Source organism: Cynocephalus volans, chromosome 16 (genome assembly GCF_027409185.1).
Source record: "Cynocephalus volans isolate mCynVol1 chromosome 16, mCynVol1.pri, whole genome shotgun sequence".
NCBI classification, from domain to species: domain Eukaryota; kingdom Metazoa; phylum Chordata; class Mammalia; order Dermoptera; family Cynocephalidae; genus Cynocephalus; species Cynocephalus volans.
The window spans coordinates 43,588,123-43,603,282 of NC_084475.1; the positions used below are offsets into that span (position 1 = coordinate 43,588,123).

General features: G+C 37.5%; 1 protein-coding gene across 3 annotated transcripts in view; it reads left to right on the forward strand.

The window, feature by feature from the left end:
- The window catches only part of KANK1 (KN motif and ankyrin repeat domains 1), a 58,871-nt gene that overhangs the window by 31,062 nt on the left and 12,649 nt on the right, over positions 1–15,160 (forward strand). For all 3 annotated transcript variants that reach the window (XM_063080536.1, XM_063080537.1, XM_063080538.1), the window contains exons 3-4: positions 13,464–13,661; positions 14,435–14,543. In XM_063080536.1, the coding sequence (XP_062936606.1) occupies positions 13,464–13,661; positions 14,435–14,543 (307 nt within the window). The remainder of the gene's footprint in view (positions 1–13,463; positions 13,662–14,434; positions 14,544–15,160) is intronic.

Below are 15,160 nucleotides of genomic sequence, written 5' to 3' on the forward strand. Positions count from 1 at the left end.
TCTTTCTGTTTCCCTTTTTAGCCTGAAAGAGCAGTGATTAAAATGGACTGACAGAGATTGTTTTTATATCTTCCTAGGTGTCCACCTTCAAACCTGAATTACTGTCAGTGTTTAGCATCTGTGGTATGGGACAGATAGTTATTGTGGAAGAAAAAAGTGAACATGACAGCTGGTGTGTGGGCTTTTGCCTTTTTGAATCCAAAGAGTCTAATAAATGAACAGAGGAGTCATTTTAGAATAAACAGGATTAAAATGATATGTAGACTGAAGCAAAGTCTTAACTAATAATATGTCTGTTTCCTCTTCCTTTTAAAAATTGTGATGTCAGATGTTGAAGTCAAAATAAAATTCTTAAATACCTCCAGACACGGATGGCACAGTAGATCATCCGATATAGAAGTATTTTCTTCCCAGCCTTCCTCCCTCCTCCCCAAACTGGGGTTCTTATTTCACATTCTTGCCAAAAATATTCAGCTGTAACACTGGAGTAATTCATATGACGCCCTGAGCATGGAGACCAGGGAGAAAGTTTTGTCTGGCTGTGTTACAGTGTTTTCTGGTCTATTTCCAGTCATACTGACATTTCACAGCGTAGATCTGACCCGGCAGATGAACACCTAATTAATCAGCTAAAACAGAGGAGACCTATAGCATTCATGAACAACAGAATAAATATTTTTAGAGCAATTTAGTTGTGGTCGCAGCCCTCTCCTAGAGCACACAAGAATGACTTTAAAGTATTGATGTAATTCACATCATATTTGTGTTTTAACCATTTGGCTTTAAAGTTCTAATGAGGAAGGAATTAGGTTAGGAACTCAAACCAGAGTATTCCATTTTTGCTACCTGCTGTTTGTCCTATGAGCTAAAAAAAAAAAAAAAAAAAAAGGGCAGCCTGATATAGTGAGGTAGAAATTCTCAACACCTGCAAGCTGTGAAGAGTGAAAGTGTGTCACAATGCATTACAGATGACCACGCACACCTTATAATATGGAGTATTACACACAGTCTAGAATGCACTTCTGTACTGAAAGATATCCTGGAGTATCAAAAGGAATTCATTTCAAAGTTTCCTCCCCAAATAAAACAATAAGGAGTTTGGGTTTGATACCTACCAAAAAGGGCATATAAATAATCACTTACATGAACCTCGTACTTTAATTTAAAGAAGTTAAGTTTGAGCTCTGAAGCCAGACAGTCTGGGTTCACATTCTTTCTCTGCCACTGGGACAAGTTGCCTTTGTTCCCTCACAGGGTTGTAATGAAGATTCAGTGAGTCGTTAGGAGGGAAGCCTTTGGAGTAGTCTACAGCACAGTATACATGCACAATAAAAGCTAGCTGTCATGGTTATTGTTTGAGTACTTCTAGAATGGAAATGTAGGTATAGAACAAATTGCCAAACAAAAATTGTACAATCTTTTGTTTTTAATCCAAATTTTTATCTTCATAATTCTGGCTAACAGCCTTTTCTCCAATTATTACCCCTCCCCAACTAACAATTTTATCAAGATAAAGAAATATATAGATAAAGATGGGAAAACAGAAAGTAAATACAATAAACTTTCAGTTCAGAGTCATTCAGAATGAGTGTTAAAGCTCAAAATGAAATGTATTAGTGCCCAATTTATAGAATTTTGTTTTTCTGATAGTTGAAGATTTGATGATAGTATCACTTTTTAGTATGCAAAAAAGCATTATTTTTAGCAGCATCGTAATGCCTAACACTCCTATTCAATTTCTTAAAATTACAACAAAGTATGCACTGATAACAAATTAACAGTTCAGAGGAGCATAAAATAAAGATTAAAAGCTTCCCTACATGTGTTTGGTATGTATACATGTGCGTGTGCGCAGGCCTGTATTCTAGAAACATACGTTTTATAAAACCAAAATTTGAATTATACATAGTCTGTCTGTGTATTATTTCACCTAAAAGGTCACAGACATTTTTCTAGGATTTGAGAGACAATGTCATGCCTCTGATGCAGGTGGAATTTGGTGACCCAAAAGTGTTCTGTAAAGTACTTATTAATTCCTGGTAGTGTGAGGTTAATTTATTTAATACTTTTTTTCATGGAATTAAAAAGTTAAGAGGAAATGAGTTTCTGTTGTCACAAAAACCTTAGGAAGAGATGTTTCTTCTTCCTGAAAATCAGTTGGATTGTTTTGGTTTGAGGAGTGGGCTTATGTTTCTTCCTTCCTTCCTTCCTTCCTTCCTTCCTCCCTTCCTCCCTCTTTCTTTCTTTCTTCCCCTTTTAGAGAAAGGGAGGCAGAGAAAGAAAATTCTAGACAACAACTTCCAGTTAAAAATACTCTAAAAATATATAGCTGTCTCTGAGCAAGTACAAACAAAACTATCTGTTATGGTGTATTTTAGATACCTGCCACATGATTTATAGAAAATTCACCTCTTATACACAAACAGGAGAACTGCTTTTTAAAATCAGCTTCCATATTTGCACTCTTAGTTATCTTGGGTTTGTTAAAAAGTTTATGAATTTTAAGTCATTCCTATAATTGTGAAAGTAAGTTTGTAAACAGAGATCTGAGCCAAAACAAAAGCAGGGAAATAAAGTCATCGCAAAATACCATTTCTAGTTAGTTTTCTCCTAATTTAAATAATATACTATTTATTTGTCCTAGTACCTGTTATTTTTGTTTATATCATATTAAAAAAATAAGTAAATGTTACAAGAGAATCAAAATAATGCAAGCCAAGTGTTTCTGGAACCCTGCAGAACACAATGTCATGATGTAGTAGACGTGGCCTGGAAGTCAGAAGAGCTGACTTCTAGTACTGGCTGCACAGGTAGCTTGCAACATCGTTTAAGAAAGGGAGAGTCTGGGCTTCCATGGCCTCTGTGTCAAATCATAGTGTTAGGTTAGATTTTCCTCCTTGGGTCCCTTTTTGCAGAATTAGGTTATAAAAGTAGCTCTTCTCAAAGTTCCCCATCAGATTCAACTGGGAACTTTTTCCCAACATTCATGTAGGCATGCCCAGGTCCTATTTCAAGGAAATGTTGGAATATGAGGCCTTAGAGCAGAACTTCTTAATCTGGGGTCCATAGCTTTGTGAACAGTTTCACGTTTGTTGTTTTTGTGAAGAAAGTGCATGATTTTCATCAGATTCTGAAAAGGGATAGCTGACCGTCAGAAGATTGAAATGACAGACCTAGATCATCTGTTACAGACCTTAGGAAAAGGCTCAGCAGCCCTGAGTGAAATCTTCAAAAGATTTAAAATCTGTCTAGCACCTTTGTTAAGCCCTTCAGTTGACACTTGTTTGAAAATCTTGCTCTTTTAAACTGATGCTTTATCATCTTAAATGAGTATTAATGAAATGCTAATGTACACTGTAAAAAGATGCAAGTTTACTTTGACTCTTTTACTCTGAATTCTATAGTATGCAGTTCATGTTAGGCTAGAGCCTGAAGTTTGGTTAATTTTTGAGAACCGAAATGGCTTTGAGTGTATGGATGTCCAGTCGTAAATGACAAATGAAATAATTGTTATTGGAAAATGGCCACAGCTGTTTATTCTTCTGAGCAGCAAGTCATTCATCTCAGTAAAGATGTTTAAAGTCTTCTATTTTCATGTCAGTTGATAACTATGCATTACATGTCAAATATATGCAAAATGTGGTACTGCAATGAACAGAGATGTAAACTGGCCTATACCCTGGACGAGTCTATATCCATCCAGTTGGGAAGCCAAGGCATGTACCCCAGAAACGTGAATGATAACCTATGGCAGTATATGTTAGGCACCAAGTAATGTGCAAACAGAAAGTGTCCTGAGTTCAGCCGCAGTCGAGCTCCCTGAGGTCTTGAGAGGAGAGAAAGATCGTAGCTGTAACAGGAAGAACACACAGCACGTCTTCTTAACCCAGCTTTAGTTAATGCAGCCTGTCAGCTTGGGTTTTCTGGGTCAGGTCGTGGGATGATGTGTAATTAAATGTGGGTGGGGTTGTGGTGAGGGAAAATCTGATTCTTAATCCATTTTAATTTCTGAGTGAGTACCCACTTTTAGATAAATTCATAACAGCTGTCTAAAATGATCCCAGGAATATATCAAAATGGCCCTAGAAATCATTAAACTGCAGCTCTGATCATTTAAGTTTTCTGTCTCCAGTTTGAGTTGACTGTTAAGTTGGTGACCAAATGTCTCAGCATTCAGGCAGAAAGCCTAGAAACAAAATGGGATTGTCCTTTCTCCCTATCAAAAACTACATACTTTCTCACGAAGTGTATTATGTACCAAAAAAGAAAGTGACCCTTCGTGAATAATCTCCACAGTCTGTTGTTCCTCAGACCAACATTTGGGCTTAAACAGTAAAGTCATGCTCAAGCCCTTTTTCATAATGAAAAACCAGAAGCGTTATTTCAAATCTCTTCAAATTTTCACTTGTACTTTGGGAAAATACCTAAATGATTTTCTGTGGTGGGTTGGAAATTTCAGTCCTAACTATTCTTTTTTTTTTTTTAGTTTTAGTTTTTACCTTCAGCTTGATTTTGTTCATGTACTAATGTTTCAGATAGAATCAACAAAATATAAGAGGAAAAACTTTAATTCAGAGTGAGTTATAGTTATAGTTCCTCTGACTTAATATGATTTGGGGAATATTACTCATCCTAGCATTCAGATTTTTTGTTTTGTTTTGTTTTTTTGCTAAAAGGGAAGTTTATTTAATGCAAATGTGTACACTAATAAAAAAAAGATCTCAAATCAGCAATCACCTTTGCACCTCAAGAAACTAGAAAATGAACAGCAAACTAAGCCCACACATAGTAAATAATAAAAATTAGAGCATAGATAAAAGAAATAGAAAAGAGAAAAAAAATCAATGAAACCAAAAGTTGATACTTTGATGAGGTCCACAGAATTGACAAACCTTTACCTAGATGGACTAAGAAAAAAGAAGACTGAACTAAAATCAGAAATGAAAGAAGGGTTATTACAGCCAAATTTATAGAAATTAAAAGGGTATTAAGAGAATACTATAAATAATTTTTGATCAAAAAATTAAATCATCTAGATGAAATGAATAAATTCCTAGAAACATGCTACCTACCAAGACTGAATTATGAAAAAACAGAGTTTGAACAACTATAGCTGGTAAGATGAGTAATTGTCATTTTTCAGATTCCAGATGCGGGATTCCCTTGCGGATTTCTTGCAGGGCTGGTCGTGTGGTGGTGAACTCCCACAGTTTTTATCTGTCTGGAAAATACACTATTTCTCCCTCATTTCTGAAAGATAGACTTGTTGGGTATAGTATTCTTGGCTAGCAGTTCTTTTTTAGTATTTTGAATATATCATCCCAGTTTCTTCTGGCCTGTAGAATTTCTGTTGAGAAGTCTGCTGTTAGTCTGATAGGACCTCCCTTATAGGTGACTTGATGCTTTTCTCTTGCCTCTTTTAAGATTCTCTTTTTGTCTTTGAGCTTTGCCAGTTTGACTATAATGTGTCTTGGAGAAGATCTTTCTGGGCTGAATCTGATTGGGGATCTTTGAGCCTCCTGCATCTGAATGTCCCTGTCTCTCTCTTATTGGGAAGTTTTCCATCATTACTTCGTTGAATAGATTTTCCATGACTTTTCCTTTCTGCTCCCCTCTGGAACACCATGATTTGAATGTTTGTGTGCTTAAGATTCTCTGCTAGCTGTCTAACATTTTCTTCATTTTTTTAAAATTCTTTTTTCCTTTTTATTATCCTCCTGGGTTATTTTGAAAAGACTATCATCAAGATCAGAATTTCTTTCATCTGTTTGTTCCAGCCTGCTGCTTAAACTCTTGGTTGTTTTTTGTTCAGTGAATCTTTTAGTTTCATGAGTTCTGCTACATTCTTTTTTAAGGTATTAATCTCTCCGTAAATTTCCTCCTTCATATCCAGGATTTTTTTTTTTTCTCTCTCATTTTATTATGTTGTCTAACTGAGTCTTCTCATATCTCAGTGAGTTTCCTTAAGATTGTTCCTCAGAATTCCTTTTCAGTGATTTCAAGTGTTTCCTGCTCTGTAGGGTCTGGTATTTGAGAATTACTGCATTCTTTTGGTGGTGACATATTTTCTTGGATTTTCATATTTCTGGTATCTCTCTGTTGATGTCTGGTCATCTGGTAGAGGAGTTGCATCTTCTGTTACTCTGGAGTAGGCTTTGAGTAGAGAGACTTCCTCTTCTTTTTCCAGTGTCTGCCGGTGACTTTCCTTGTGTCAATGCAGTTGAGTGTCTGGTGGGCCACCTGCATAGTGGCTGTGGCTGCTGCTGTGGCGTTGAGCTTTTGCAGCAGCTGTTGCTGTGGTAGTAGTTGTGGTGGGCCACCTGCATGAAAGTGGAGTTTTCGGCATGCTTCTTGCCTGATTCCAGGAGGAGGGGGCTGCCCTGGGCTCCTGCTTAGGACCCCGGACATGCTCAGTTTCTTGCTTGCTTCTGGGTGGAACTAGCATTCAGTTTTTATATATGAAAAATATGTGGATTATAAACATGTTTTGAGTGGTTAATGTGAGAGTTTAGTTTTTTTTAAAAGTATGTAAAGTTCTTAAAGAGAACTTCTTGGCACATAGCTAGAAACTAAATAATATGACTTATTTTCTCTTTTTTCCTGATGTTTCTTGGCAGTTCCTCTAATGCTATATTTTTGTTTTGTTTTGCTTTTTTGGATTTTGGGGTTTTTTTAATTGAAGCATAGTTGATCTTAAATATCTGTGCGGTACAGCTTTGAATATCAATACCCATTTGTAATATGTGATGTTCAAATCAGAATAATTAGTATATTCAACATTATATAGTATAATCAATTTTCATGACCTTTTACCAATTCTTCTCTTACCCTTTCCACCATTCCACCTCCCCACCCTTCTCTTCTTTTGAGAGTTCAATGTATTATTATGATTTTTGTATCTTTCTTTTTTAATTTTTTTTATTTAATTATTTTTTAGCTCCCACTTCTAAGTGAGGACATGCAGTATTTCTCTTTCTGTGCCTGGCTTATTTCACTTAACATAATTTTCTCTAAGTTCATCCATGTTGCTGTGATTGGCAGTGTTTCGTTCTTTCTTATGGCAGAGTAGTATTCCATTGTGTAAATAAATATATCACATTTTCCTTATCCAGTTGTCCCATGACAGACATTTATATTAGTTGCAACTCTTGGCTATTGTAAATATAGCTGCAGAGTAAACATGGGAATGCAAGTATCCCTTCCACATGATGATTTCCATTCTTTTGGGTATATATCCAGCAGTGGAATTGCTGGGTCGTATGGCAGTTCTATCTGTAGCTGTTTGAGGAACCTCCATACTGTTTTCCATAATGGCTGCACCAATTTACAGTCCTTCCAATAGTGCAGGAGGGGTCCCCTTTCTCTACATCTTCACTAGCATTTGTTATTCTCTGTCTTTTCTATAATAGCCAATCTTAATAGGGTGAGATGATATCTCGGTGTGGTTTTTGATTTGCATTTCCTCGATGCTGAATGATGTTGAACATTTTTTCATGTGTCTGTCAGCTGTTTGTATATCTTCCTATGAGAAGAGCCTATTCAGCTCCTTTGCCCATTTTTTAATTGGGTTATTTTTTTTTTTCTTTTTACTCTTAAGTTGTTTGAGTTCCTTGTGTATTCTAGATGTTAATCCTTTGTCAGATGCATAGTTTGTAAATATTTTCTCCCACTCTATAGGTTGTCTTTTCACTCTGTCAATTGTTTCTTTTGCTGTGCAGAAGCTTTTTATTTTGATATAATCCCATTTGTTTGTTTTTCCTTTTGTTGCCTGTGCTTTTGGGGTCATATTCATAAAGTCTTTGCCCAGTCCTACTTTCTGAAGTATTTCCTCTACATTTTCTTTTAGGAGTTTTATAGTTTCATCAGTCCTACCTATTCTTGACAGGTAAGCTGGATGTTCTTTAAACATCAGATACCAGGAAGCCACCAAAAAATAAAATTAAATAATAAAATTAAAATCAAATCAGAATGCCTACCTGAAAATTTGGCACAGCAACATGGTTAATTAGCTGGGTACGCTGTTCATAGCTGTGATTTCAAAAATCACTTGCCATTATTAATAAAAATATGGATTAACATGCCAGAACAGTTGAAATAGGTCAACAGAGCAGCTTTTAAAGTCCATTTTAATATATTTTTAAAAATCAGTTTTCTAACAAATTTAGAAACCATTGCTATACACCAACAATCAATACCCATTCTAAATGGATAAATGTCACACAGGGAACTTGAGAAGGTGATCTCTTTAAAATTCTTCCAGCTCTAATTTTCATTGAATTTTTCATTTATTTATTTATTTGTGAAGTAGTTTGCTTTTAACATTCCTAAAGTCACGGACATAAAAAAAGTTTTCATTTCAAGTTACTTATTTTTCACTGTAGTTTGCCTTAGCTATTGTGATTATCCATATGTTAAATGCCAAGTGCACTTTAGAATCAGAATTAATGCATCGAAGAAGGTGCTCTTATTTTCCAGAACACTGCGATTTCTGTCACTTGCTGGTTTTTAGTTATCACTAATCTGGCTAAGTCATAAAATGAGGTTCATGCTTTATTGGCATTTATGGTCATTGTAAGTTTGAGTTAATGACAGAAGACTTTACACAGTTGCCCACTCCCCTGTTCACTAACTTCCCAGTTGTGCCTGTGGAAACCATTGCCACCTGGTGGGAATTTTGAGCAAGTAGGCCAGAGTGCCAGAATTCTGAAGGACTTTTGTAATTACTCCTGTTGTTTTATCCCTATTGTTTGGGTAGCATTTACTATTCATCATGGACTTCTACTATTAGTGGTCCAGGGCTGTTAATTAAACCTAAGAATTCACATGAATCCAAGTCGATGGGTTGAAACCAGAGGGGAATCTAAACTCTTGTTTTCAGCAGTCAAGTTTTATATTGGTTAATTTAATTTAATGGTTCCCAGACCTGGCAGCATAATAGAGTCACCTGGGGAGAGCTTAAAAAGTAATGATGCCCTGGCCCACCTGCTGCAGATAGTTCATTGTATCTGTATTTTATAAAAAGCCTTACCCCCAATTCAGGTGATTCTAAAGGGCAGTCAGGGTTGAGATCATTGAATTTTGGTTTTTTGGTTATTATGTTTTTGGCTTTTTTGGCTATACCTTTTCTTCATTTGGCTCAAACAGCAGTCATTTATCAGTCTTATGCTTGTGCATGTGTCATCCTGTGTGATGCCTACAACTACAGATGGGTCCTTATCAGATTCAGAGAATTGTTTATGGGCCATTCAAGACCAGCCAGAGTTTCAACACCATCCAAAAAACAGTTTCCGGCAGTGTAAGTGACAAATCCCCTCTGATTTGACAAATGAGAACTAGCTCAACGTTTAATGACGTTCTTTGCCTTCCCAGTTAGCCTCCACAAAATCCTCATGACTGTCAGCTTAATTACATGGACAATTACTAAAGGTGTTCTCTTGTCCAGCACTGTTCTAAGCACTGGAGAGGATGCCAAATAAGAACATGGCATTAAGGAACTTAAGGAGCTAACATGGTCATTGAGGAGACACACATGAAACCGAGAAAACAGAAGGCAGGGCATATTTTAGCCTGGACAGTAAGTGCTAGAGGACAATGATAGAGAAAAGAGATCTCTGTGGAATGGTATAGAAAAAAATGCTGTATTCAAAGATGAAATAGAATTTGGGCCAAGCCTTGAGAAGAGTGTGGGCAGAATTGAACTGGTGAAGGATGGTGAAATTCCAGGCCTGTAGAACACCCTACCAAAGAATGGCACAGAGGTGGGAGTATGTAAGTCAGAAGAACACTCTGAACAGAGTAGAGGAACAGCTGAACGGTAAAATTCCCACAGGCAAGACGAAGCTATCCACATTCATTACGAAGGATCCCTGGGTGCCCACACAAGGGGGTGGACCTTGATTGGAGAAGCTTTAAAAAGCCCTCGTTTATAACACTAAGCCATGGTGAGAGAAATTAGAGCACCACCGGTAGCTTGAGTAAAGAGATTATCTGGAAAAAAAAGAAGTGGGGGAGTGGGGTGGTGACCAACTCACCAGGTTGTTAGAAATGTTCTAGAGAGGTGTTCCTCAGGCATATACATGTAGCAAAGCACTTAAAATCTGTGTATTTTGTTATATAATTTATAGCTCAATTTAACTATTTTCAAAAGCCATGTTTAAAAAGAAAGAGAACATATGTATTATAAGATTTAAAAACTATAGCAACCAGTGGAAATATGTGACTGGGAGAAGAGATCATTGGAGAAATTCAAATACTGACCTGATAGGTGATGATCATAAGAATTTATCTTTTTTTAGGTTCAGTAGTTTTAGCCTTAATCGTTTGTATGTTTTTTTCAAAGAGCTGTTTCTTTTAGGGATGTATATATTCTGAAATATTTCTAGATGAAAACAATAGGATCTCTAGCTTTCGGTTCAAAATAATCCAGTGTGCGTGGGTGGAGGACGTATCAATGAAACGAGGTATCTCTGATCATTGTTGAAACTAGTGATGGGAACATGGGAGTTTATACTATTGACTACCTTTGTACATGTTTATAGTTTCAATAATAAAAATTATTAATGTGTTTGAATTTTAAGAATCATTGTTGGTTTTTGAATAGAAAAATGCTTAGTGAAAGTATTTCTCTAGGAAGAGTGTCCTGGCACTCAGGGATTAACTAATGAGACTTTCTGGAGGTTACTGCTGTAATTTCAGAGTAATGGTGAATGGATTTAGAAAAGGAGGAATGAAGATAAATGCCCTGTTTTGTTTACTTTGCTTAAAGTAAAGGCACATTAGACATTTCATGTTTGCAGTTAGGGGGACTCATCAGGTCATGAGGGCATTAAACATTGTTCAGAGGGCTGCATTCAGAGTGTGTGTGTGTGTGTGTGTGCGTGTGTGTGTGTGTGTGTGTGTGTGTGTGTGTGTTGAGGAGGAAGTTGGATTTGTGAAGGGGAATCAGAGAGTGTGTGTGTGTGTGTGTGTGTGTGTGTGTGTGTTGAGGAGGAAGTTGGATTTGTGAAGGGGAATCAGAGAGTGTGTGTGTGTGTGTGTGTGTGTGTGTGTGTGTGTGTGTGTGTGTGTGTGTGCGCGTGTGTGTGTGTGTGTGTGTGTGTTGAGGAGGAAGTTGGATTTGTGAAGGGGAATCAGAGAGTGTGTGTGTGTGTGTGTGTGTGTGTGTGTGTGTGTGTGTGTGTGTGTGTGTGTGTGTGTTGAGGAGGAAGTTGGATTTGTGAAGGAATCACCCCCCATGACCCAGAGCTAGAGGATGGAGCATTGTGCTGTTGATAAGTGGACAAAGGACTGTTCACAGAATTAGGAAATGTCATTTCTTGTCCAGCTCTGTGGCCTCAGACAAGTCACTGAACCTCACTGGCCTTCAGATTTCTTAGCTGGAAATATGAGAGTTGCAATTTAGATGATCTCCAATGCCTTTACTTTGAGTATTTTGCCAAGCCCTAGTCCTTTATTATAGTGTCATTGTTTTAAATGAGTAGTTTTCAAGGTCACGTGCATCAACAATGCTTGTGGGTGGAGATATCAGAAGTGAGATATCAGAAGTGCCCATCACTGGGCCCCAGCCCTGGCCTACAGAATGATTTTCTGACAGCAAGTGCCTGGGAATCTGCATTTTAACAAACATCCCAGGTGATTCTTATGAACAATAGAAACTCAGGAAAACAGTTTTGGGGTTTGTCATTAGTTCTTTTTCTTCAGAGTGCTCCAAAATACAGTCAATACTGAAATTGCTTTTCTTGTAAGGCTCTAAGAGATTCCAGAGCTTTATTTTTAAAGGGATAAAATTGTGATCAAATTCTTATCACATGACATTATTGTGAGTAAATTTTAATTTTTAATTTTTGTAAGTACCTTATGATTTTAATACATAATTTAGGAAGTAAGAGAGACACAAAGGAGAAGAAAAAATTATGACCACTTATAATTCTTTAGTCTGAGAAAAGCAGTGTTAAACAGATTTATTGTGTATCCCTCCAGAATTTTTCTAATATTATATATATAAATATAATTATTTGCCAAAGTAGGTTTATTTTCTCCAAACTATTTCATAGCCTATTTTGAATACTAATACATTATGCTTATCTTTCTATGTTCATAAATGTTCTCCTACATCAGCATTTTTAATGGCTGCATAGAATTCCTTTGTATAAATGTATCAGAGCTTATTTACCAGTTTCTTATGGGCAGACTGTGATGTCTGCCAATTTTTACTGTTTTAAACATGGAAAAAATGACCAGCCTTCTATATCATTTTGTTCATCCTTTGGATAAAATTTCTAGGAAGCAAATTGCTGAGTCAAATAATCTTTTTTTAAAGTGATTTGAACACAATCCATATTCATGCTAGAAAAAATGGCAAATGCAGGGAAAAGTTAAAACCACCATAGTTGTTTCCTTTTGGTAGAATCTTCCAGATAACTTTTCTATAATTTGATTTTTTTCATTTAACCATATATTGTAAACATCTTTCCATGTCAGCCACATTGAAAATTCTATAATATATGTACATACATTAATTACAAAGTAGTATTTAGTCCAGTTTTTCTGCTTCAGTCAGTGAACAAATATTAAGTACCTAACATATGCAAAACCCTCTAGTAATTATGGTGAAAGAAACTTGATCAGAAATGCCCTCAAAATATTCCTAGTCTACAACAGTCACATAAATCATCTTGTACTTTGTGCTATATAGATCCCAGAAGAGGGTACAGAAAATGGGCTGTGAGAGTTCAGAGAAAGAAGAGTCATTTGTAGTTGGGAAGACTGGGGGGGCTCTGCAGAGGAAGCCATGGGAGGGTTTGGCCATGTGGGATGGGGAGGTGGGGCACTCCCGGTGAAGAAGAGAGTAAGCCAGGTGTGTCCTCTATGCAAAGAGTAGCTTCACCTCCTAGGAGGCAGTCCCTGCCCCAATAAGGACCACAAGAGCTGTGGAAAATGAAATTGGAGAGGTAAGTTGGTGCCCAGTCACAGATGGTTTAGAGTATCTGGCTAAGCAGTGTGGACCACATTTCCTGAATAGCTAGGCACTTTTTAAGTTTTCTCAAGTTTTTTTTTAGCTGGAATAAGGATGGCATTAGAGGTGGGCAGGAGGGTTACTCTGCAGCTGTGTGCCAGAAGCATGTGACATTGGAAGGGGGGCAGTCAGGATGCTACTCTCGTGACCCAGAACGAAGGCTGGGCTGGTAGCGGCCAGAGCAGAGAGAGAAGAGATGCTATGCAGTTAGAATGGGAAGCTTCGCACATCCGATGTGGTCACGAGGGGATGTCTAGAATCAAAGAAAGCCTAGCAGGTTTGAATTTTAGGTGGCTTGGATAGTAGTCCCATTTATAAAGAAGGAAAACATAGGGGGATCCACTTGAGAAAATGATGAGCTGCAAGAATATTTTTTAAACCTTTTTTTTTTTTACATTTTGTTCGGTGTTAGCATCACACACTACTATATCCTTCTCCTTCCTGACAGGAACTAATTTGGAATGTACCTGTAAGTGTGGTGGCCTTCAGTCTGGAGGGCCATTAAGCACCCAGACATCCTGGCCTGAGCACCAGGTGGGGACCACAGAAGGGGAGCCCATCAGCAGCCAGGACACCTTCCCCTCTCAGGAAAGCGCGCTGTCTCCAGTGAACCTGACAGACGACCAGATAGCCGCTGGCCTTTATGGTAACTTTCCTCCCTCACAGTCCGTGACATCAGGATTCCAGAACTGGCATTGCCATCGTTCCACTTTAATGATGTCAGTGTGCCTTATAAGTTGACCTGGAAGAAAGATTATGTAGTTGTTTAGAAGTTAGGCCTAGAAATGTGGGGTTTTTGGGGTTTTTTTTTTTTTTTTCTTCCCTTTAGTGGCTGGTTAGTAAGGAGATCCGAACCCTTGGCCTTCCTGTTCAGCACCACCACCCTCTCCCAAGTGTGCTAATTGGCCAGCCCATGATATCTTTAACATCACAAAGAAAGCTGCATAATCCCATTAAGAAAACTTACTTATCTGAGAAATATTTTAAACGGCATTTTACTCTTTCTTATTCTGGCAGGCATAAAGTTTTTCTAGATTATCTCAGCTGAGGAAAAAGAATAACAACAACCCCTATCGTAGTGCTTAAATGGTTTCTGAGGATCAAATGAGACAGGACATCACTTTATAAACTGTAAAGCCTGATACAAATGCCAGTTGTCACTGGTTTTGTTATGTCTGGAAGTACTAGTGGATTTTTCCCCCCATTTAAAGAATGTTATTAATGGAACTTTGATTTATTTTCTTTGCATATGCATACTTTTCCAGTGGATTTTGTGCAAGTTTCTCATATGTACATGCCAAGATTTACATTTACATGCATGAGAAAAAAAATTGTACAGGAAGAAAGATTACCTATTCATTTAACTCATATGGGTATGAGTTATGTTAATTTTGATTCCCTTGATTCACTTTTTCACAGTATGTACAAATAATGAAAGTACGCTGAAATCCATTATGAAGAAGAAAGATGGTAACAAAGATTCAAATGGCATGAAAAAGAATCTTCAGTTTGTTGGCATTAATGGAGGGTAAGGAAAGATGCTACTAGGGTTCAACATTGTCTGTCTGTCTCCTTTGTGTCCTGTCTATTTAAGTCACATCTCAAGGTGCCTGGTCTGGGATGCTGCCACATCTTGGTGATGGAAGATTCCCTCCTCAGAAAGGTGCATTTGGGCTTCTCTTCTCTCCTCCTCTTGCTGTGTTTAAGGATATGTCACTCTCTTAAGGATACCTGATGAAGCTGAGCAATTGACATCTCCTCACCTCTGATCTCAAAGAAGTAGTCTTCAACCAAAGCAGCAGGCAGCAGGGTTGCTGCACTGTGTTGGACAACTCATATTTTACCTGTGTTAGAACTTGAAATGAGCAGAAAGAGACTGAAAGCATCACTCCATGGGCCAGTGATAGTCATCCTCTTTCAGAATGGATTGTCTCGCTAGCTGTCCATGTTCACAAACAAAATTGTAGGGCCTTTCACTTGACGAGTGAGTTAGCCCCACCGTCAGTTCTTTACTTTCTGAATAGAATGTTTGCTACTTGTTTGTTCCTTCTCTTCCAGTTGGCCCAGGTAAATAGTTAAGCCTGCTTACCTTCCTATGATTGAATCAAAGCAATTAATTGATTAATCGATATATGCTCTCAACAA